General features: G+C 43.4%; 1 protein-coding gene across 2 annotated transcripts in view; it reads right to left on the minus strand.

The window, feature by feature from the left end:
• Window positions 1–9663: 9663 nt before the first annotated feature.
• LOC133379627 (transmembrane protease serine 12-like) overlaps window positions 9664–25168 on the minus strand; it is a 34062-nt gene continuing 18557 nt past the window's right edge. Inside the window, exons 2-3 of one of the 2 annotated variants that reach the window (XR_009761227.1) lie at window positions 10116–10390; window positions 9664–9973 (exon numbers count right to left, since the gene is read on the minus strand). Coding sequence is in view for 1 of the 2 variants with exons in the window: in XM_061615275.1 (XP_061471259.1) it covers window positions 9746–9973; window positions 17363–17505 (371 nt within the window). In the remaining variant the exon portion in view is untranslated. Of the gene's footprint in view, window positions 9974–10115; window positions 10391–17362; window positions 17506–25168 lie in introns of both variants that reach the window. The other variant, XM_061615275.1, reaches the window with a different exon arrangement.

The following is a 25168-nucleotide window of genomic DNA, read 5'->3' on the forward strand; positions in this document are numbered from 1 at the left end:
AACTATCATTTGATATGAACAGAGCTTCATCCGTTGAACCTACCCTGGTGTTAAAATCTCCGACAGCTATTACTAGTGTGTCTGGGTGACGTGAAGTTAACTTAGCTATATATCTCTCCAGCTTGTCAATTTTATTAGTGCCCGATTTTTTGTCTCTGCTTGGAGGAAGATACGCATTTAGTAATATTACAGAGTGCCTCAGGAGTTTTAAGATTACAGCAATGGCCAATTCTGGTAAGGGTTCACATCTAATAATAGGAACATTAATTGCCATTGATATAAACGTACATATACCGCCTTTTGGACGTCCACCCCTAAAACTAGGGGTGGCTTCTAATTGGTATGCCGAGTAACCATCAAAACCCAACTCACCCACTGCCCAGGTTTCTTGTAGTAGTAATATGTCAAATTGCTCCAAAAATTTCATGCATGCTATATCCGTAACTTTGTTACCCATCCAGCAATATTCCACAATAGAATCTTTAGGGTGGAAAATTTTAAATTTCTATTATGTCATTTACTATTTTGATAGAGGGGAGTTAACTCTGAGCTTACATTCTCAACCGATCCTGCAATATTGATCGGTCTCTGTATAGTTGGCTTGCTCAGTTGTAATTCTAATTCTCTGGCCTCTGTTGAAATTTGATAGATGACCTTCTCACTGTTGGAGTCCTGTTTAATCCCAATCGACTCGGATATCCCTTGATTTATACTTTTCTCATTTCTAGAAGTAGCTAAGTTCTGGATTTCTTCTTTGTATTCTAGTTCTTTTAGTGCTGTCATTAACTTTTTAAGCTTAGTCCAAATTTCTACCTTTGCCTCAGCAGACAAAGTGGCAAAGGTGTCTAATAAGGTTAGCTCTTCCGGTAAAAATTGGGTTGCATCTTTATTTATCTCATCCTTTGTATCCGGTATGGAGGACTTCACGTCCACCTCTTCATCTTGCAGTAGGAGTGGAGATTTATCGTAATTAAAAGAAGGTACCGTTAGTCTTTGCGGGGGGGCTAAATTTTCAAAAACTCTAACTGTATATATATTGTGCACTGATAACAGTTCTCTCTTACTATATAATAATCTTGTTTTATCTTTCGACAAGAGTGTTAGTATAACTCTCGCATTAATATAATTATAATAAAGGTATTTGATGTTTACAATATCTGTTATCCGTATAAGTCCAGGAGATGATTCATTGACAATCTTTATTAGATGTTGCTTTCTTTCTTTCTGCGTTAGATATCCTTTTGGTTTTGGGAAGTTTATTATTGCCAACTTTTTGTTGTTTAAAGTTAGATCCCACTCCCTACCGTTTTGAATTGGGAACAAAGGGTTCGTATTGTCCGTAGCCGTATTTGTCAGGTCATACGTAGTAGGATTCTGAATTTGCGATGAAAGGTTAAGATTGTCTAACTTATTTTCCATGATTAATATTCCTTGTACATTCTCGTTTGGATTTAATTGAGAGTGTTCCGATATAGGGAGAGTTTTGATCTTTGTCTTGCATTTCTTCTTCTTTCTATTTCTTTTTCTTTTCTTCTTTTTAATTAGCTCTTTTGGTATCTCCAATAATTTAAAGAGTCTATCAAATTTCATTTGGCATCTGCGATGGCTCCTAGTGGATTTAATATTTTTACTCTTTTTTACAGCTTGATTTGGATACTTGGAGCTCTTCACTTTTTCCACCACTAGATGGGGGTCTAATCTTTGGGTTGTCTGACATGCCTGCGTGCCTGTTTTTATATTCTTTGTCTCTGTATTGGTATAGAGCTCCCTTTTTACAATAAGTTCTGTTAACGTTGTTAGCAGAGAACTTGCTTCGGCCATAAATTTAGCAATTTGAGTGAGTGATTGAGATACCATCTGGCACCAATCATCCTTCGTCGTTGTTGCTTTTAAGTTAAATTGTTCAGATTCATTTATCTCCTCCATATACGTTGTAATAGGCTGCGGCCTGATTTTAAACTCCTCAAAGCAGTCAGAGGATTCCAGTGGTGGCATTGAGCGCTCGTCACTTGATACTGATGAATTAAACTCTTTCATACACCAAGCCATATCCTGGGAAGTTCCCTGTCCCTCTGCTTCTTCTATTTCCTGAGCTAAATTCAGGAAGCTGTTGCCTTCTTTATTTAGAGGCCAAGTTGGTAGATTAGTTACATCCCAATCTATGGCTGAACTTTCGTGAGTCAAGATTTCTTTCGCCTCCGGCTTGTCTTTTATCTTGGTTACATTCTCGTACGGATGGTAATAATAAGTAATTTTTGCTTGCTTTCCTCCTGTATCCGTTTGCACGTCCTTTTTACCCGGTATAATGCCTAAGTCTTTACATTTTTGTCTGGTGAGAACCATGTTGTTGGGTAAATATTATTCCAATTGGTTGCGAGGCCTATCGGCTTTTCTTTTTCCCAACTCCGGAACACATAGGTTATTAAAAACTTAAATACTTCTACTTGTTTTTAATTTCTGCTTTCTGTTTGGTCATAGCTTCCAAAGTACAAGGCATTCTTATCTTGTTGGTTTTACGGTCGGAGCATTCGGCCTTCTGCCAAATTTATCTCTGCCTTCATGTGGAAGATAAATTTTTAAAATAAAACAAGATAATAGGGCCAAACTTCCGCCTTGTCGGTGTTTTGCTGAGTTATTTTCATTAAAAGGTATAAAAGTATAAAAACAACATTGATAGCAAATATACTAACACTTTTCTTTTCCTTTATCGCTTTTATGATCTGCGAAGCAGCGTCTATCGCGTCCTCACTGCCTCGCCTCAGAAGAGGAGGCGGGAGGGGAGGAGGACAGGTTTGATCATTTGCATGTTTATTGAGTTCAGTGTCATTTACTCCCGTGCAATCATGGGCAGGGGAGGAGGAAGAAGGAAGAGGGGAGGGGAGGGGAGGAGGAAGGGAGAGGAAAGGGAAAGGAGGGCAGGGCAGGTTTGATCATTTGCATGCTTATAGATTTCAATGGTATTTACTTCCATGCAATCATGCTTAAGATAGGTAAAATTGATCATTTGCATGCTTATAGATTTCAATGGTATTTACTTCCATGCAATCATGCTTAAGATAGGTAAAATTGACCGTGGGGAGGAGGAAGGGCAGGGGGGAGGGGGAAAGGGAAGGAGGGGATTGGAAGGTGATGGGGATGGGTAGGGAGGGGCAAAGGAAGGGGGAGGGAAGCGGCAAGAGGGAGGGTATAGGAGGGAGGAGAAGGGAGGGTGGGTTTGATCATTTGTATACTTGTTGAGTTCAATGGGATTTATTTCTGTGCAATCATGTTTGAAAATGGAAATGGACTGCCTTCAAGTCGACTGGACTTATGGCGACCCTTTAAATAGGGTTTTCATGGTAAATGGTATTCAGAGGTGGTTTTACCATTGCCTTCCTCTGAGGCTGAGAGGCAGTGACCGGCCCAAGGTCACCCAGTGAGCTTCATGGTTGTGTGGGGATTTGAACCCTGGTCTCCCAGGTCGTAGTCCAACACTGACCCAGGGGAGGGGCAGGGAAGGGAGGAGGAGGGGGAGGAGATTGGGGGGGCACTGGGCAGAAGGGAAGACCCTTTCCTTTCCAAAAGGAAAACATTGTGAACAGTATCATTGCTTTTCAGCATTTCCCCCCCCACCTTTTTATTCTACAGCAGGCACGTGTAGCCTCCCACTGAAATTTAAACCAAAGCTTTCCCTGGCCACATCCACAACAGGCCTTCATTTCACTTTGGACAGTCATGGCTTCTCTCAAAGAATCCTGGGAAGTGTAATTAGTGAAGGGTTCTGAGAGTTGCTAGGAGATGCCCTGTTCTCCTCACAGACCTTCAATCAGAGTGGCTGACTGTTAAACCACTCTGGCCACTGGAGCTCTCTCAGTGGAACAGGAGTCTCCTCTCAGCACCCTTCACAAACTACATTTCCCAGGATTCTCTGAGGGAAGCCATGACTGTCTCAAGTGAAATCAAAGTCTGGTGTGGATGTGGCCCCCTGATTAGCCCTACCAAGCAGCTGTGAGTCTGGCTTTTAGAACACTGACATTTGGTTCTTACTGAGCATGCCCGACATAATCGGGTTCCAGCCAAAATTTCTTAAATTAATTAAAAATCTGCCAGGCATTTTTGTAACTTTTAAACTGCAGAAGATGAACGTCAGAGTACGGGGCAAGGTCATTAACAGGATTACAGGTACTGTGAACATGGCTGATTTTTAATGAATTTCAACAGATTATGAGAACTCTGACAGAAAAAAGTCCAAAAGGGCTCTGGGTTTCCCCCTGCTCTTTTTAGACTTTGAACTCTCTATTCTCTCTGACTGTTTTGTGTATCGCCATGAAAATTGACAGGGTTGTTAAGCAAGCGTTTCTGAGTTCAGGACTATAAGTTTTGTAAGGTTTTGTTTTGAAATGAGCTTATGGGAAGCATCAGAATGGCATGCAGGGGTATTTTCAATTTAACATTGCGGAATGTGAAAAATCCATGCTGACTACAGTATACAGCCACTCTCATGGCTGTATAATTTTGAAACACTGAAACTCCAAATCAATTATTGTAAGGTGACATTGGTTTTATGTTGGGAAATGTTTGTAAGAATCATAAAAAACTGAAACATGTTGCTTGTGTAAGTATTCAACTCCTGTGTTGGGTTAAAATTGAACGAAGAATGGATGGAGCAAAATACAGGGAAATACTGCAAGAGAACCTGCTTCAGTCCACTAAAAGCTGAAGCTTGGGAGGAAATTCACTTTTCAGTAGGACAATGATCCCAACCACGAGGCCAAATCAACACTGGAGTGGCTCAAGAACAAAAAGGTGAATGTCCTACAGTGGCCCAGTCAAAGTCGTGATTTCAGTCCCATTGAGAATCTATGGCGCTCTTTGAAAATTGCAGTCTACAAGCTAGGTCCAGCTAACCTGAATAACCTGGAGCAAATCTGCCAAGAAGAATGGGCCAAAATCCTTCCAACACTGTATGCAAAGCTGGTACATACCTACCCCAAAAGACTTAAAGCTGTTATTGCAGCGAAAGGTGGCTCTACCAAATATTAATGTGAGGGTTAAATACTTATGCAAGCAACATGTTTGTTTTTTATGTTTCTTACAAACATTTCACAACATAAAACCAATGTCACCTTACAATAATTGATTTTGAGTTTAAGTGTTTCAAAATAAAATATACGGAACAAAATTACAATGTACCATTTGTAATTCATTAATATGACAGCATTGGTCAGGGGTCTTCCTTTTGCAAGGCACTGTAAGTGATGTTATGATCACATTCTTTTAGATTATCTGTATCTGGCAATTGCCTTTGCTCAAATCGCAGTGGCAGTGTAAGCAGTCTTCATTCGGAGGCGCCATTGAAACAGCACCTCAAGATGAGTGCCGCTGAAGCGATCCTGAGATGCTTCTCTGAGGGATGATGTCAGTCTGAAAGGTGGCAAAGACAAATGCCCACCCATGACAATGTTGAATGTACAGTTTACTTTCCCATTCAAAACACGTGTCTGTGTAAATATGGGTATTTGAAGTCAGGCCTGAGCCCCAGGATCTTTCCATTAAACCCCACCAGGTACCTATGGTCCGCACTGTTTGTCCAGAGAGGGAAGGGAAAGAGGATTCCCTGTAACTCTGCCTAAGTGGACTTACACAACAGAACCACATACTCTCAACCTCCGGGCAAAACAGTGGGTGGGAATCCGGTTCCACTGAGGAGGGAAGAAACCTAGAGAGGTTCCCACCACTCAGCCCCTCCCCCATGTATTTGCTACCCTCCTGCATAGGGTCGACTTTTTTTGGTGGGGCTGTGGCTTACACGTTTCATGTCCAAAATGTGAACCAGGCTTCAGGGAATAGTAGTTTGAAGGAGTATTACCACCCACCCTGGGAACTTCATTCCCTGGCCTTGGCACCATGCTGGCTCCTACTGGGAGGAATGGTGGGATATAAATCTGATAAATACATGAGGGAACCTGCCCAGCCCAAGCTCCTTTGACAACCTTTGGATCATCCAGCACACCACAGATGACAACAGGAGGTTGGGCTCACCAGTAGGGATGGAAAGATCTACCATTACTGGTTCTCTCATTTTCTCATTTTTCCAATCTTAAATTCAGTTCTCCACATTTCTGTAACAACGTGTGACTTTTTTTAAAAAAATCCTCATGAAAATTTCCCAGCATTTAGTACAAATTTCTCCTAACAAACACATTTTTGTAGGAAGTTTTGACTAATATACACATTTTTGGCAAGCAATGTATTGTTATATAATGCATTTTTGTATGATTTTCACTCATATATTCATTTTTATGCATATTTTCACCTAATGTATGCATTTTTGTAAATATTGGTTGGTTGGCAAACTGCATTACAAAATTTGAATGTGTGAATTTTGAAAGATGGCTGTGTTTCGGTTCTCATATTGTTTCAGAAAGTGTGAATTTGACAGATTCTGCTTGAAGTGCAAACTAAATCAAATTTCTCACCCATCCCTACTCACCATCTAAAGGGACCACAGAGGACAAGACTTTGGGTGGAGCTTCACTAAGCAGTAGAAGCAGCACCAGTGTGGGAACAGCTGAGGAGTGTAAACTCTGCTGCATCATCTGCAGAACATAAATGGTGGCCAGTTCTCCCTCCACGTTTTTTCTCTTGAATGGAGTGAGGTGTGATCGCAAGAGCAGGGAAAGAAAGGGCTCCAAAGCTGAGCATGTCCTACTAGTTCTCTCTGAGGGGGAGGAGGCCAGTTAGCTTGGGTGAGGCCCCACCTCTGGGGCTTAGTCAGGACTAATGGATTCTTCTAGAGGGAGGCACACCTCCCCCAAGATCCCTAATCAGCTTCCTGCCTTGTGGTTGCTAGGCAGAGTCCACAGCAGCTCCTGCCTTATTCTGGAGTAGAACAAAGAACAAAGCCTCTTAACAGAGAAGAGGAAGAGAAGCCTCAGCTTGCCTGCATTCTACAACCTCTGGTTCTTTTCATGCAGATGGGAGGCTCTGAAAGGGCCAGGGAGCCAGCCAAGCTCACTGCTCTCAATCATTCACAGGCAGCAGGGCCGCATAAACTTTCAGGTTTCCTCAGCTGCCTCTCCTCACTGAAGCATCATCAGATAAATCCCTCAGCATATTCACATATGTCCCTGGATGGAGATGGGGAAGGTTGGATCTCACAAGCTTTCCTTCTTGCCCCCCCCAATACCAAGAGATGGCCTTCAAACAACCTCCATCCTTGCCTTTTGCTGGGGAGGAAAACTAGGCAGCCCTGATTGGCTACCTTCAAACCACTATTGACCACCAGCTCAGCACCGGGGAGCAGAGCAGGAAACGCTCCTGTTCTCACAGCCGCACTGGATCCTACTCCAGGCATCATCACTGGTCTTGTTCACCCTACAAGCGCCGCTCCAGACACAGCAGGTCAAGGTCCCAGTCTCGTAGAAGCTAAAGGGGTTCTTCCCCCACATTAGAACTCCTAGGAAAACCAGGCCATCTCATCCAGGGACCTCACAGGGATTGGTCATATGTCTACCCAGTCCAGGCTCAGCCTGGTAGGGGAAGCAGGAGAGGATTCAGACCCAGCCAGTCCAACCAGGAGCCAGCTCAGTCGGTCTTGATCCAGGTCATCTCTCTCCTCAAGACTTGAGGAGCTCTCTCACAGGAAGAGTACTGGGAGAAACCACCCCAGAGAATGCTAGACTTTCTCCAGGAGGAACAAGAGATGGGGTTGAGGCCCAATACCCTGTGGAGACAGCATCCTGTTGGGGCAAGAGCAACTCCTGTGCTCTTCTCTACCTAACTTCCTTCTGTTGTAGACATATGCTCAGGGAAGCTTATCTGCCCCTCCTTCATCTTTTTTTTCCCACTGCCTGAGGACAGAGGAGAACATCTGTCTTTGCTCTCTCTCCGGAGCCATGAGGGCAATACCCAAGTCTGGGCATTGCGCCTCCAACTTAATTAGTTAGTTAGTACTAGGTATGCCTTTTCTATCTACTATGTATTTCTATAAATAAAGTAGCTTTTTCTTATTTTACTAAGTCTTGAGTCTCCATAATTTAAATGCAGGGTAAAAGTCGGCTTCTTAGGTAAATACACACTGACACACTCCAAGCTCAGACGCTGAGTTACTCTACATATTTCCATAGCAGGGCCAGCCCCCTCACTCAGGGGACACCCCCATATCAAACAGTTCTCCAGAGCTACCTCCTTAGCCAGCCCCCCCAGCCCACAGGGTCCCTACCTGGCACCTGAGCCACCTCCTCTCTTGAACAGAAATTCATGGTAAGTAAAGAATTTCCATTTCTGGCATGTGCCGTACTCAGCCCTCCCCACCCATTTCATTTGTCATAATACTAATGGATCACTTATTAGCCATCTTGCATTCCTTGGACAGGGCAGGGTCTACAATGGAGATAAACAAGGAGACAGGACGGGGAGAATCTGCAAGTGAGCAGAATGGAGGCAGGGAGGATGGGCAGGCACAACCTCTTTTGAGTTATGTTAGGGCCCCCTGGGGAGAGGTTGTACCTGCCCATTTCTTTTCCCTGCCTCTGTTGCACCATCCTACAGACTCTCTTCCTGTTCTGTTTCCTTCTTCACCTCTCATGCTTTGGGCACGGGAATAGGCTTGGGAAGAAGACTCCAGGGTTCAAGGAACAGCACAATAACTTGATAAAACAAACGTTTATTTCACAGCTAACGGACAGAATGTTGTTCCAGTGTAAAACACTAGCAACTGACAAAATAACTGATGCTGCCAGGGTACTAAAATATTATTTTTTATTATTTCTAAGTAAGTACAGAGGGAAGCTTTATGATTGACTATGATATACTTTTAAAAAATAAACTTGGAACAGAACACTGTAAATTAATTGATATTTTGTTGATGTGAAGCAGTATCGTGAGAATAGGAAGAGATGTGTGTATCATCAGATTATTATATGATCATAACTATTTTTTAAAATATTTAACATTCATAATATTTTCCATGTTATAATTGTAATTATGCCTATACTGGATCCTGCACATAAACAATATTCACACAGCTGCTTAACTTAATGGTTTATGTATATTTTTTAAACAAATAGGTGGCTGCTCCCCTCTTGTTCTCAGTAATAAGGAATCCAAAATACAGTTTCAAGCTGCCTCATTCAGTCTATGGGACGTACTGGTGTGTTCATTATTGTTAAAGTGATATAGTGTTGGCATGTGTCCAGGCTTAAAAATACTGGCTGACCACACTTTGTCAGTGCAAGTTCCTACGCACGTACTCAGAAGTCAGCCACCCATCTTTAGAGAAGCCTTTTCCCTAGTAAGTGCATTCGGGATTGTAGCCTATGACAGATGTGGGTTTTAAAATAAATAAATAAAAAACAAAGGTGCTTAGAAGAAACACGGTGTGATTTCTTTGCAATAGGCAAATCAGCAGTGGAGGGAGCAATGATTAAGATCAAGCTTTATAATAGTGGAGGCTCTCAATTCTTCAAAACACTGTGAGTATATATGAGAATCCAAGACAATGAATTTTGCTTGCAGGACTGATGCTTGAGAAATGGACTCATATTTATAGTTGCTCATACTTTATTCGCTAAAACACAATCAGTTGAGAGTGAAAGAGTGAAGAAGTATTACATTGTAGTTTCAAACATGATACCTATATACAACTATAAAATATTTTTTTATTTAAAATTGTGATGTAAAGTATAACATTTGGCATCTCTTATAATCGTTTACAACCTAGCATATAAATATATATATTATACTATTGGTTTAATTCTGAAAATTATAAGACTGCCCACTCAACGGTCAAAAAGATCAGGAACCACTGAATACTCGCAGTGGTGGCTTTGTCAAGCAGATGTGAATCTATCCAGCTTCTGTAGTTAACTGTACGGACATAGATTCCTGGAGATTTTGGTCTGCCGCAACCATACCCAAAACTGGTGATTCCTACCAGATAGTACTTGGTGATATTTGGAAAATAACACATCAAAGGTCCACCGCTGTCTCCCTGGAACATTGAAAAAATACGGTTTTCTGAAGTTTTGTGCAATCAATCCAAGCTATGCCTCTCACATCAAAAGAATTTTTTTTAAAAATACTGTTTTCTAGTTAATATGGATACATCTGGAAAGTTTGAATCAGGTATTTACCTTGCTTTGGTTTGATTACAGCGACTTAAAAGTAGGTTGCTGACACAATTTGATCATGGATGTTTTGGGGATTCCAGCAACAAGTTCAATAAGTCAGCGTGGTGTAGCAGTTAAAGTGTTGGACGAAGACCTGGGAGACCAGAGCTGAAATTCCCAATCATTCATGAAGCTTGCTGGTTCACTTGTAGTCACTGTTTTTCAGCCTAACCAACCTCACAGGGTTGTTTTGAGGTGAAAATAGGGAGCGGGAGAATCATGTACACCACCTTGAGCTCCTTGGAGGAAAGATGAGATATAAATGTAACACTAAATAAATACCTAATAAGCTGGCCCTAAAAAAGGAAACGAAAGGCTGAAAAGGGCACAATGACCCATCTAATATTAAGTATCAGAATAAGACATTAATACAGATGTTGAAGAAAAATCTTCATCCTGCTTCCAAGTTGTCTGTTTTGGGTGGACGCAAAGCAGTCCTAAATGTTCTGAATGGAAGGAAATAGTCATCCTCTTTTTTGTAAGGCTCCTGTGTTTTTTAAAGCTCTTTTCACCAATAACCCTAAAGTTATTGATAAAAACTGCTGCGCCAATGTTGGATGGAAGGCAGCTGAGGCCCTCTAAGTGCTATAGGAACTGGGATCCTGCCTTCTTCCTGACCAAGTGATCAGGGAGAGGCTGTCCTTGGACAAGACATCTTGCCTGGCTAAGTCAGGAGGCATAAAAGCCCAGCACCCCTTGGGCAGTGGGCTTGCTGCCGGCAGGATCACCACTGAAAGGGTGACACCAAAGGGGGTTCTCCCTCCTGCAGTCCTGAGAGTGCTAACCTTTTATTTGATTTTAACCAACAGGAGGCTGGATGGTGGAGTGTTATGAGGGGATAAGGACATATGTGTTTCCCTGCATTCAAGAGGCAGCTGGACAGCCACCTGCTAGACATGGTTTAAGTTGGATTCCTGCATTGAGCAAGGGATTGGACTTGATGGCCTTGTAGGCTCCTTCGAACTCTACGATTCTGTGTGACAGGAGGAAGTTGCAAGATACCCTCAGCATGACAGAAGGCTGATCCTTCCTGGGTGTGAGCAGATGTTCTCTGGTGTGGCAGGGATTGGGTGGGCCATGTGTTTTAATAAAACTACTTGTTCCTAATTTGTCATATATCAGCTGTAATATTTGACTAGTTGGTTTTATTAAAGCATGTTAGTAGGGTATTTGTGTAATTTGTGCAGTTGTATTGTTTTGTTGTTGACATCATGTGTTTGGGGAAGCTGTATGGGGGAAAGGAACACAGGTGATGCTGCCTTAATTTCAGTTCATGGGTAGGTGTAGAAACTACCATGGGTAGGTAATAAGTCATAATGGAAGGTGAGGGTGAGGCTATTTATGCATTGATCCTTGCTCCCCTCCCTCCCATGGTCAGATACCTGGCTGCTCATGTGCTGTGCCCATCAGCTGGTGCATACTGTTGTTAATGCCAGATCAGTACATAATAAGACCTTAGTCATCCATGATTTGATCATGGATAAGGATGATCTGGTGTGTATTAGTGAGGCCTACGTGGGTGAACTGGTAGAAGATTATCTGACCCAACTATGCCCACCTACTCAGTGCAGCATCAGCACAGGCTGCAAAGAAGGGGGGGAGTTGCTGTGGTCCACAGGACTTCCATCCATGATCAGGAAAGCCCTCTGGTCTTGGAGCTGGTTGTGAGAGCCTATACCTGAAGTCAGGTCAAGGAGTCAGTCAATTATGGCTGCTACTGGTGTACTGTCCATCCTTATACCTAGCAGCTTCTCTGATTGAGCTGGAAGAAGCAGTCACGGGTGTGGTGTTGGAGGAACCCAGAACAGTACTTCTGGGTAATTTTAACAGCCATGCTGAGACTGCCTCTAGTATTCCGACTTGAGACTTCATGGACTCCATGATGATCATGGGGCTGTTTGAAATTGTCACTGGTATAACACACTGGGCAGGGATAACCTTCGATTTGGTCTTGGCTCCAGATGGAGGAAGGAATGCTCAGGAAATAGTGGGGGTTGTTGCATGGTCTGGCCATTTCCTGATGACCTTTAGATTTACGGTTCCAATTCCCCCATCCCCCACTTGCAGATTGCCCACGCCGGATCCTAATCAAATCCAATGGATTCCTGAACGCTTTCCCCAGTGGACAGAGCAGGTGACCCTGTTGAAGCCTTTGTCACTGTGGAACAGTGAGATGTATTAGGCTCTTTATATAATTGCCTTGAATGCCCTCTCCAGCACAGTGGAGCCCATTCTACATCTTGGTATAATAGGAAACTAAGGGTGATGAAATAGGCAGGACAACTGGTAGAATACAAATGGCAAAATAAGCATTGTGAAGTTGACCTAACATGAATGAGAGCACATCATCATGCCTCCTACATGGTGGCGAGAGCAGTGAAAGAGATTCACTTCTCTGCCTCCATCACATGGTCAAGTAGTCATCTAGCGGAGCTCTTCTGCATTGTTTGGGGCCTGTTAATATGTATGCCCTTTGGAAGCTCATTATGACTGATTTGTAAAGCAATTTGAAAGTGAAGTCGCTCGCCTTCATACCAATCTTGACACACATTTATAGCAGTCTCCAGTGCAACGTCTCCTGTGACATTGTGGGATCAGTTTCAATCAATGTGACCTGAGTTACATCTGACCTTGTGTTGCCTTGCCTCCACCCCCATTAGCTTATTAAAAGCATGCCAAGGGGATATGACTACATGGGTCCAGGATGTGGTCAAGACTTACTTTCAGGAGGGGGTGGTCCCAGCCAGTTTGAAAGAGGCAGTGATTTGACCACTCCTGAATTATCCCATGTCCAGATAATTGGTCAGTTGCCTGCTTTGGACGTACTTCCCTTCAAGAAGCAGGTTCCTAGTCTGAGGGTGTTTCTGGATCCATTTCTGTCACTAAAGGCCAAGGTGACTTCAGTGGCTAAGTGTGCTTTTTACCAGCTTCAGCTAGCAAGGTAGCTATGGCTGTTTCTGGATTGGAATAGCCTGAACAGTGTCACCCATGAGCCGGTAACCTCCAGATTATCAGATGTGTTCTGTGTGGTGCTGCCCCGAGGTTGGCCTAGAAGGTGCAGCTAGTGCAAAATGCTGTGTTGCATCCTCACTGGGGCAGAATATCATCATCATCTTATGCTGCTGCTGAAACAATTGCACTGGCTGCCAATTAACTACTGGGCTACTTGATTTTAAAGCTGAGAGTATGCATACCCTGGATGTCAGGAAAGCCAATTACAATAACCACTGAACAATTATAAGTAAGGTTCCATGGCAAGCGACCCTAATGAGAAAAGGAGTCCAAGATGGATGAGGGTTTCTAAAAAAGAAAATTCTAAAGGCACAATGGCAAACAATTCCATCAAGGAAAAAGGCACAATGGCAAACAATTCCGTCAAGGAAAAAAGGGAGAAGACAGCAGAAGAAGCCAATGTGGCTTCACAAAACACTTAAGAGATTACCTGGAAACAAAAAAGGACACATACAGGAAGTGGAAAGGCCAGGCCACAAAGGAAGAGTACAGGCAGGTATCACGGAATTGCAGGGATGGTGTCAGGAAGGCTAAAGCTGAGAATGAGCTGAGGCTAGCGAGGGATGCTAAAAGCAACAAAAAAGCTTTCTTCAGGTACGTCTATAGTAAAAGACAAAGAAAAGAAATGGTGGCACAGCTACTCAATGAGGATGGCAAAAATAACAGATGACAAAGAAAAGGCAGAAGTGCTCAATTCCTACTTTGGCTCAGTCTTCTTCCAAAAAAGGGTCTATGACTCTCCTGGGAAACATGAAGTAGAAGGGGCAGGATTGGAGCTTGAGACTGATAGACAAACGGTCAGGGAATACCTAATCACTTTGCACGACTTCAGATCGGCAGGGCCCAATAAACCACATCCTAGAGTATTGAAGGGACTAGCTGAAGAACTCTCAGAACTGCTATTATCTTTGCAAAATCATGGAGAACTGGTGAAGTGCTGGATGATGGAGGAGGGCTAATGTTGTCCCTATCTGCAAAAAGGGCAAAAAGGAGGAACATGAATCCCTGGAAATTTTTTGGAGCGGATTATAAAGCGGTCAACCTGTAAGCACCTTAAAAACAATGCAGTGATTACTAGAAGCCAACATGGATTTGTCAAGAACAAATCCTGCCAGACTAATCTATTTCAATTTTGATTGGGTAACCTCCCTCATATACTGTGGGAATGCTGTGGACATAATGTATTTCAACTCCAGCAAAGCTTTTGACAAAGTGCCCCATGATATTCTGATTGGCAAGCTAGCTAAAAGTGGGCTGGATGGAACAACTATCAGGTGGATCCACAGTTTTTTACAGAATCATACTCAGAGAGTGCTTATCAATGATTCCTTCTCAAACTGGAGGGAGGTAACAAGTGGGGTACTGCAAGGCTCAGTCCGGAAACTAGTGCTCTTGAACATTTTTATTAATGACTTGGATGAAGAGGTGCAGGGAATGCTTATTTAATTTGCAGATGATACAAAATTGGGAGGGACAGCTAACACCCTGGAAGACAAATAAAATTCAAAGGGACCTTGATAGGCTGGAGCATTGGGCTGAAAACAGAATGAACTTTAACAGGGATAAGTGCAAAGTTCTAAGCATCTTGAAAGCAATGCAGTGATTACTAGGAGCCAACATGGATTTATGAAGAACAAATCCTGCCAAACTAATGTTATCTCATTTTTTGACTGGGTAACCTCCCTTGTAGACTGTGGGAATGCTGTGGACATAATATATCTCAACTTCAGCAAAGCTTTTGACAAAGTGCCCCATGATATTCTGATTAGCAAGCTAGCTAAATGTGGGCTGGATGGAACAACTATCAGGTGGATCCACAATTGGCTCCAGAATAGTACTCAAAGAGTGCTTATCAATGGTTCCTTCTCAAACTGGGCAGAAGTAATGAGTGGGGTACCACAGGGCTCAGTCCTGGGCCCAGTGCTCCTCAACAATTTTATTAATGACTTGGATGAGGAGGTACAGGGCATGATTATCAAATTTGCACATGATACAAAATTGGGGGCCATAGCTAATACCGTGGAAGACAGAAAGAAAATTCAAAGGGACCTTGATAGGCTGGAGCATTGGGCTGAAAACAACAGAATGAAATTCAACAGGGATAAATGCAAAGTTCTACACTTAGGAAAAAGAAACCAAATGCACAGTTATAAGATGGGGGATACTTGGCTCCACAATATGACATGTGAGATCTTGGAATTGTCGTTGATCACAAGCTGAATATGAGCCAACAGTGTGATGTGGCTGCACAAAAGGCAAATGCTATATTAGGCTGCATTAACAGAAGTATAGTTTCTAAATCGCGTGAAGTACTAGTTCCCCTCTATTCAGCACTGGTTAGGCCTCATCTTCAATACTGCGTCCAGTTCTGGTCTCCGCACTTCAAGAAGGATGCAGACAAACTCGAACAGGTTCAGAGGAGGGCAACAAGGATGATTAGGGGACTGGAAACAAAGCCCTATGAGGAGAGACTGAAAGAACTGGGCATGTTTAGCCTGGAGAAGATTGAGGGGAGATATGATAGCATTCTTCAAGTACATGAAAGTTTGTCACATAGAGGAGGGCTGGGATCTCTTCTCGATCGTCCCAGAGTGCAGGACATGGAATAATGGGCTCAAGTTGCAGGAAGCCAGATTTCAACTGGACATCAGGAAAACCTAACTGTTAGAGCCATACGACAATGGAACCAATTACCTAGAGAGGTAGTGGGCTCTCCAACACTGGAGGCATTCAAGAGGCAGCTGGACAGCCATCTATCGGGAATGCTTTGATTTGGATTCCTGCATTGAGCAGGGGGTTGGACTTGATGGACTTATAGGCCCCTTCCAACTCTACTACAGGCATACCCTGCTTTAACGTTCGCAATGGGACGAGAGAGTATACTTTAAGTGAAAATAAACTTTAAGAGAAGCAATTGTCTTCACTTGTACTGCACTCAATCACCACTAGATGGCAGCGGCGTCATGCCAATAAAGTGTACGTTATTGCGAAGCGCGAGAACGTTAAGCTGGGTATGGGGACGTATGGAGCATGTACGTTATAGCAAGGCGACGTTAAGTGAAGTGATGTTAAGTGGGGTATGCCTGTATTCTATGATTCTAAAAACTCCCTGTTAGAGTGGTACGACAATGAAATCAATTATCTAGAGAGGTAGCGGGCTCTCCAAGACTGGAGACATTCAAGAGGTAGCTGCACAGCCACCCCTCAGATATGCTTTAAGTTAGATTCCTGCACTGAGCAGGGGGTTGGACTTGATGACCTTACAGGACCTTTCCAACTCTACTATTCTGTGAAAGCCCTATGCAGCTTGAGACAAGAATCCCAGGATCTCATCCCTTAAATAACCAACCAATCACTGTGTTCTGCAGGAGAGGGCCTCCTGTAGTTACCATCTCATCAGGAGATCCATGCTGTAGGAACCTACCTTTTGGAACTCTCCCATTACATAGCAGAAATGCACTGTCTCTAGTGTCTCTTCTGCACATATTGAAGACCTTCCTTTTTCAACAAACCTTTTAAGTGAAGGTTTTTAATTCCAGTCTGTATCTGTATTAGATCTGAATTTTTTTTGACATATGTTTTTATTGTTATTTCAGGATGTTTCATAGGAAGCAATTCATAAATGAAATTAATACATACACATTATTATTATCATTATTAATAATAGTAGTAGCAGTATTAAAACACGTGACGTATTTTAAACTGAAATTATGTATATAATCCTCCAAATCTGTATTAGAAAATGTTCCTTTTTCTACAATTCTCCTTTCCTTTTGTCTTTATTTTTTCTCCAGTTGTGAACTTGCAGTCAGGAACTCACATGTTCTATTTTTGTACAGTGCTTCTGGCATATTAAGCGCTTTTAGAAATAATCGATCAGGATGATTTAAAATATGAAGTTATGCCATTGCTTGAAATTTATTGTGATCTTTCTAATGCCCCATTTTCTCATATGGCGGTATCAACTAATTTCCCCCCAAATGTATTAACTACTTTGGTGCTGTTTTTGACATATGCTAAGTAACAGTTTGGACAAGTAACTGCATGACAGGATATTTTGGTAAGATGCTTGAAAATCAAACTAATTAATTTCCCCTACATTTACTAACTACTTCCAACATATTGCTAGCTATCACAGTTTAGTTAAGTAACTGCATGACAGAATCTTTTGACAGCTAATTATATTTTCTTCATTTTACCTGGCAGCTGTCAACACGTCCACTTGCAGAGCCAGCACAAACCATATTCTTTGTTATTATTCCTCCATACCAATCATATCTATTGCACACTCTCAGTGGAATAATGTCTACCTGAGCTTCTTGTAATATTAATTTGCCACTACCTGTAAGGAAAATACAAAATACTGCTAGAAGTATGCATTGATGGGGGGGGGGCATTCTGAAACAAGGTGATCAGTATGCAGCATGGCCAGGCACCCTTTAAGCCAGTATAACTCTCCCAAGCCTAATACACCAGACCTGAATCAGTTCCCATGTAGGTCTACAACAGCTATGCTAGTTTAAAAAATAAGGCTCACTGAAGCTATGATGAATTCTGTTAGGCAGGCATGACTGGCGTCAGGTATATATGTGGGTGCATTGCCATTGACTGTTGAGATGTTTTATTATTATTAGGTAATTAATTATTCTACATTTTCAGATGTTGGTGTTGTTGGGTTTTTATTATTACTTGCTGCCCTATTGGTTAAAGGTTTGAGATACTAAATAATTAAAAACAACCCTTGTGTATTCACCATCCACCTTTCTTCTTTCTATTGGTGCAAAATTTAGGTTCATGGAAGAATATAAATAAGGTACATTCAGCTATCAGTAATAAGCCTCTGCCAGACTTGGCAAACACATATAAATGTAGCCCAATGATTTACTCAGTTCAGTATATCCGTGTTAGCCGTGAGTCACAACAAAATCCACATGCTGTCCATAATAAATCAAATACTTTAAAAATTAAAATATACTTTGCTCAGGTGATTGAGAGGATTGTGGCACAGCAATTGCAATTACTCTTGGATGAAACAGATTATCTTGACCCATTCCAGTCTGGGTTCATGCCTGGTTATGGGACTGAATCAGCCTTGGTCATCCTGATGGATGACCTTTTTCGGGAGAAGGACGGGGGAGTGTGACCCTGTTATTCTTACTTGATCTCTCGGCGGCTTTTCATACCATTGACCATGGTATCCTTCTGAGGCAATTTGGTGAGATGGGTACTGGAGGCACTGTTTTACAATGCTTCCAAGCCTTTTTCCAGGGTCGTGTTCCTATAATAGCACTGGACGATTGCATTTTGGCCCCCTGGCAGTTGTGCAGTGGGGTGCCACAGGGTACCATCTTGTCACCCATGCTGTTTAACATCTATATGAAGCCCTTGGGAGCAGTCATCAGGAGTTTTGGGATGAGGTGTCAGCAGTACGCAGATATCTAGCTCTATTTCTCCGTAACATCTGAATCAGGAGAGGCCGTGCAAGCCCTAGACCGGTGTCTGGACTCTGTGGCGGGCTGGTTGAGGGCCAATAAGCTGACTCTCAATCCTAGCAAGACCGAGATGCTGTGGGTTGGTGGTTCCTGAGTTTGGATAATTAGTCAGTTGCCTGCTTTGGATGGGGTCGTACTCCCTCTGAAAGAGCAGGTCCATAGTCTGGGGGTGCTCCTAGATCCATCTTTGAGACTAGAGGTTCAGGTGACCTCTGTGGCTAGGAGTGCCTTTCACCAGCTTCAGATGGTAAACCAGCTGCTGCCGTTTCTGGACCGGGATCGCCTGACCACTGTTGTCCATGCACTGGTAATCTCCAGGTTGGATTACTGTAATGCATTCTATGTGGGGCTACCCTTGAAGTTGGTCCGGAAGCTGCAGCTGGTGAAAAATGCAGCAGCGAGACTGCTCACTGGGGCAGGTTATCGCCAACATGTCATTCCGCTACTGAAAGAATTGTACTGGCTATCTATTAGCTGCCGGGCTAAGTTCAAGGTTTTAGTTTTGGTGTACAAAGCCCTATACAGCTTGGGACCAGGATACCTGAAAGACCGTCTTATCCCTCATATACCCAGTCGATCACTGCGCTCTGCAGGTGAGGGCCTCCTGCAGATACCATCTTATCAGGAGGTCCATTCTGCACACATAGGAAACAGACCTTTAGAGTAGTGGCACCAACCCATTGGAATTCCTTCCCCTGAAATATTAGACAGGAACTGTCAAAGATTGCCCCTTAGGGTCTCTTGACGTCAGCAACCCCAAGGGGGTTTTTGCTTCTGAGAACAGTTCCTATTCCCTGGGCCACTGCTTCCCAGGCAAACACTCACTTTCCCAGGATTAGTTTATACCTAATGCCAACCCTAGAAGGTAGACTGCCACCATCCCTTTACTAGCCCACACTCTGAGTAAGGGAAACTCAGAGCTCTAATTTAAATCCTAGACCAGACCAATTGTTAAACTCTGTTCTGGAGCATTAACCTAAATTAACCAACAGTAGTCAGTAGCTTCTGGTCAAGAACTGGATTTAGAGTCATTAACTCCAAGTAATACACACCGAACAGAGAAGGTAGTTTATTTACAAAGAAAAGATACATGTAAAAAGAGAGCAGCATTACTTTCCTTTAAAGCCAATTACCCACAACTGGGCTGAGCATGAGATACATTTACATAACACTGATTCAAGAGATTCAAACAGACAAAGAAAATAACAAACCTTTGCTATCCTAGCTAATACTCACTTCGTAGTCTGATAGCCTGGTTCCCAAAGACTTTTACTGAAATCCATAGACAAAACGAGATAGATGGAATGGGGGGAACAACTAACTGAGGGATCACCCTTCATTTTAGGGGGTTTAGCTGGCAACAGGGAGGAGGCCAATTAGCCATCCTAGGTGCCCCTTCCGTGATCACCTTCTTTGAAGATAAGGAGGCCTAGACAGTTCACACCAAGCGGTCCCTGATCTGCAATACCCAAACTCCTGACTTTGATCTCAGGAAGCAGATAAGAGATAATAATAATAATAATAATAATAATAATAATAATAATAATAATAATAATAAATTTAATTTCTTCGTCGCCTATCTGGCCAATGGGCACTCTAGGCGACTTACAAAATTATTAAAATACAATTAATAAAATACAGTAATACAATAAAAACAATAGATCTACAACAACAATATTAAAACTGGGTAGGAGGCATTACAATTATATCGATTAACCCTCCCCGGATACCCCGAAGGCCTGCTGAAAAAGCCAGGTCTTTAAGGCTTTCCGAAATACATTTAGGGAAGAGGCATGCCGGAGATCTTGTGGGAGGGAGTTCCAAAGAGTGGGGGCCGCCACTGAGAATGCCCTCTCTCTTGTACCCGCCAATCTGGCTGTTTTTGTTGGCGGGATTGAGAGAAGGCCCTGTGTGGCCGATCTTGTCGGGCGGCATAATTGGTGGCGTTGAAGGCGCTCCGTGAGATAACAGATAAGGCTCAGCTGCATCTCCTTGAAATTAGCAATTTGCAGCTGTCTGGCACTAAAACACTTGGGTTTCCCCAGCACAGAGTATCCTGGAGGTCTCTGCAACAAAGCCCCCGAGAATTCCCTCTGGTTGAGCCATTTTAGCTTGACCAAACTTAGCTATTCTTGACAGGCACCATCTCTGTTATCTTTTTGGTGCCTACAGAAGACCTTCCTCTTTCAACAAGCCTTTTAAGTAGAGACCTTCTCCCAGTCTGCATCTGTGCTGGAATTGCTTTTTAATATATTTTTAAACCTTTAAAAATGTTTTTAAAGGTTTTTAAAAATGTTTTGTTTTAATATGTTTTTAATGGCTATGGTGTTTTAATACATTTTAAAGCCTGTTTTTATGATGTTTTAAAGTGTTTTTGGTGCTTTTGTTTGCTGCCCTGGGCTCCTGCTAGGAGAAAGGGCAGGATATAAATTAATTAATTAAATAAATAAATTTCAGGCACATTTTGGAAAAGCAGAGAAAGTACTTTCTGATACTTCTGAAAAGCATGATAGGGATGAAGACTTGTGGCAGGTCCAATTGTATGGCACATGTACAGACATTATTTTTCACATTTTTCGCCTGGAAGGATTGGGAATAGGAGGCACTGTTTTGCAGTGGTTCCGTTCCTTTCTCTCTGACAGGCATCAACAGGTACCATTGGGAGATGAGGTTTCAGACCCTTGGCCCCTCACATGCGGAGTGCCACAGGGTTCTATCCTCTCTCCCATGCTATTTAACATCTATGTAAAGCCGCTGGGAGCTATCATCAGGAGTTTTGGGCTGCGATGTCATCAATATGCAGATGACACGCAGCTCTATCTCTCCTTTAAATCTTCACCAGAGATGGCTGTGGAGACCTTGTCCAAGTGCCTGGAATCCGTGAGTGGATGGATGGGAAGGAACAGACTGAAGCTCAATCCTGATAAGACCGAGGTGCTACTTGTGGGTGACAGGGGGAGGTTGGGTGCTGTTGACCTACAGTTTAATGGGGTGAGTTTACCCCTGAAAGATCAGGTCCGCAGCCTCGGGGTGGTTCTTGATTCCAAGCTGTCCATGGAGGCTCAGATTTCGGCAGTGAGCCGGGCAGCTTGGTACCAATTACATCTCATACGGAGGCTGCAACCCTACCTCCCTATTCATCAGCTCCCACTGGTGGTACACGCCCTGGTCACCTCTCGATTAGACTACTGCAATGCGCTCTACGTGGGGTTACCCTTGAAAACAGTCCGGAAACTACAACTGGTGCAGAATGCGGCGGCTCGGTTGCTTACAAACAGCCGCCGCCATGATCACATCACGCCAGTATTATTTCACCTACATTGGCTGCCAGTTGTTTTCCGGGCCCAATTCAAGGTGTTGGTATTAACCTTTAAATCCCTATACGGTCTCGGCCCAGTTTATCTGAAGGAGCGCCTCCAGTACCACAAATTAAGCCGCCCAACCAGATCAGCCACACAGGGCCTTCTCTCAGTCCCACCAACGAAAACAGCTAGGTTGGTAGGGACTAGAGAGAGGGCATTTTCAGTGGCGGCCCCCACTCTCTGGAACTCCCTCCCGTTCGATCTTTGCCATGCCCCTTCCCTGGATATATTTCGCCGGGCATTAAAAACTTGGCTTTTTGGACAGGCCTTCAGGAATTCCGGGGAGGGCTAACTTTTTTGGGATATTTTATTATCTATTGATCGCCCTAACTGATTTCATGCTGCTGTGATTAATGATCGTTCTGATTTTATTGTATTTTATCTGTATTGTATTGTAATTTACTGAATTTTAGTTTGTATGTCGCCTAGAGTGGCTTCGGCCAGATAGGCGACACAAAAATTAAATTTATTATTATTATTATTACATGATAAATGCATAAGACAGTAGTGGTAGATGGAGGTATTTGGAACCAAGCCAAGACTCTATATCTGTTTTTCCTGGTTTAGCCCTCACACAGACTTGTGGGGCACTTTTTGATCCCAGGTACACTTTTCATTGTGAAATTTATACATAATTAAACCTACAGACAGGGATGTCCTTGTAGAACACTGTCATAAATGTTAATCTGTACAATGTCCCCAAATTTGAGCTAGTTGCCACTTACAGTTTTCCTTGTGGAAACAAAAAAACACTCAGGGCCAAAACAGCCTAACTAAAAGCCCTGGGGGTCAATTTCTGCCTTTTATTGTATAATTTACACATGAGTAGACCTACACACTTGTCCTTTTATGTCATTGTCACAAACTGTCACCCTTAGAATGTCTCCAAATTTCAGCTAGTTACCACTTGCTGTTTTCCTTCTGGGGAAAAACCCACTGGGGTCCAAAAACATCCCAGAAATTGTGTTGTTCACTCAGTATGCATGGAGAAGGGCCAACGTATACTGCTCAGAAAAATGCTACCTCCTCTGAATAAGTGTTTTTGTTCAAGATGCTTTGGTAGTGTCAAGCACACTTAAAAGTAAAGGTAAAGGTGTCCCCGCACTTGTAGTGCAAGTTGTTTCCAACTCTTAGGGTGACGTCTTGCGACATTTACTAGGCAGACAGTATGTATGGGGTGGGATTGCCAGTTCCTTCCCTGGCCTTTACGGTGACCAAAAAACCAAAAAAATGTATCTGGGGGACAAAGTGATTCTATCTTTCCATTGGAAATCTCACTGTGGTCCAAATATGTCCCAAAGTCAGCCAGTGTGGTTTTTTTGCTGGGTCTGCATGAGATTTAATATCTGAATTAACTACCCCTTGAAGCATCTTGCTCCAGTAGCAATACTGAAATCTGAATAGTGTAACACCTATATCTCAATCAAAGTAAATTTCTTAAGCCTTATAAGAATTACATAAGAACAAGAGCCTGCTGCATCAGGGCAATGGCCCAGCTTCATTGGATGTCCATCATCCTGTTCCCAAAATGGCCAACCAGTTGCTCATGGGAAGCTTGCAAGCAGGACCTGAGTGTAAGAGTACTCTCCCTATCTGCGATTTCCAGCAACTGGGATTCAGAAGCATACTGCCTCCACCGATGGAAGCAGAGCATAGCCATCATGACTAGTAGCCACTGATTGCCTTATCCTCCATGAATTTGTCTAATCCTCTTTTAAAGCCATCCAAGTTGGTGGCCATCACTGCCTCTTGTGGGAGCAAATTCCACACTTTACCTATGAGCGGTGTGAAGAGTACTTTCTCTTGAGTGTCCTGAACCTCCAACATTCAGCTTCATTGGATGCCTATGAGTTCTAGTGTCATGAGAGCACGAGAAAAGCTTTTCTGTCCACTTTCTCCATGCCATGCAGAATTTTATAAAGGTCTATCATGTCACCTCTTACTCATCTTTTCTCTAAACTAAAAAGCCCCAAATGCTGCAACCTTTCTTCATTTTGGCTGCACTTCTCTGAACCTTTTCTAGCTCTATAATATACTTTTAAAGGTGAGGCGACCAGAACTGTACACAGTATTCCAAATGGGCCGCACCATAGATTTGCATAATGGCATTATGATATCAGCAATTTTATTATCAGTAAAAGAGACCCAGTGCCTGCAGAAGGAAGGGGATCACCACCGCCCAGGGAAGGAGAGCCATTTGCTGCTGCTGTCTGCCTGCCTGCCTGCTTGCTGCTGCTTGGCTACCACCACCGCCCTCTCCCTGTTGGACTTCTGCTCTGCAGGTGTCACGCCTTGCAGGACCAGGCCCCCAGGCACTCAGCCAGCTGTTGCTGATATCGTCCACCTGTCCCTTCCCTGGAGGGGATACATAAGCCGCTGGCTGAGGTGGCTCCTGCTTTGCAGATTGCCTGGCTTTTTGTGGGTCTTGAGTCATGTGCCTGGGAGAGAGGACTCAGAGCCAAGTGGGGAGACTTGAGGGGCCCCCAATCAGTGTAGTGATGGGTAGAGGGAGATATGGCGTTGTGAGGAGGACTTGCCAGGTGAGGGGAACTCAGCCCAGGCAGTTAACGACTGTGCCTTGTTCCAGTCCTCCCCACACCCGCAGGTTTGTTGGTTGCCCTATCAGCCAGCTCTCAGACCTCCGGATGCTGCTCCTAAATGCCAGATCGGTGCATAATAAAATCTCCCTCATTCATGATTTAATTGTGGATGAGGCAGCCGATCTGGCATGTATAACTGAGACCTGGGTGGGTGAGCAGGGAGGAGTCCGTCTCTCCCAGCTATGTCCGCCAGGGTACCTGGTTCAGCATCAGGGTAGACCTGAGGGTCGGGGAGGGGGGGTTGCTGTGGTCTGTCGAAGCTCCATCTCCCTCTGCAAGCACCCTGTCCATGTGACTACTGGTCTGGAGTGTTTGCACCTTGTGTTGGGTCAGTGGGACAGACTGGGGGTTCTGTTGGTGTACCGCCCACCCCGCTGCTCAACAGACTCCCTAGCTGAGCTGATGATCTTGAGTGTACTGTTGAGATCCCCCAGGCTGTTGGTTCTGGGGGATGTCAACATCCATGCCGAGGCCACCTTATCTGGGGCGGCTCAGGATTTCACGGTCTTCATGACAACCATGGGAATGTCCCAATTTGCCATTGGCCCAAC

Source organism: Rhineura floridana, chromosome 3 (assembly GCF_030035675.1).
Source record: "Rhineura floridana isolate rRhiFlo1 chromosome 3, rRhiFlo1.hap2, whole genome shotgun sequence".
Taxonomy (NCBI): Eukaryota; Metazoa; Chordata; class Lepidosauria; order Squamata; family Rhineuridae; genus Rhineura; species Rhineura floridana.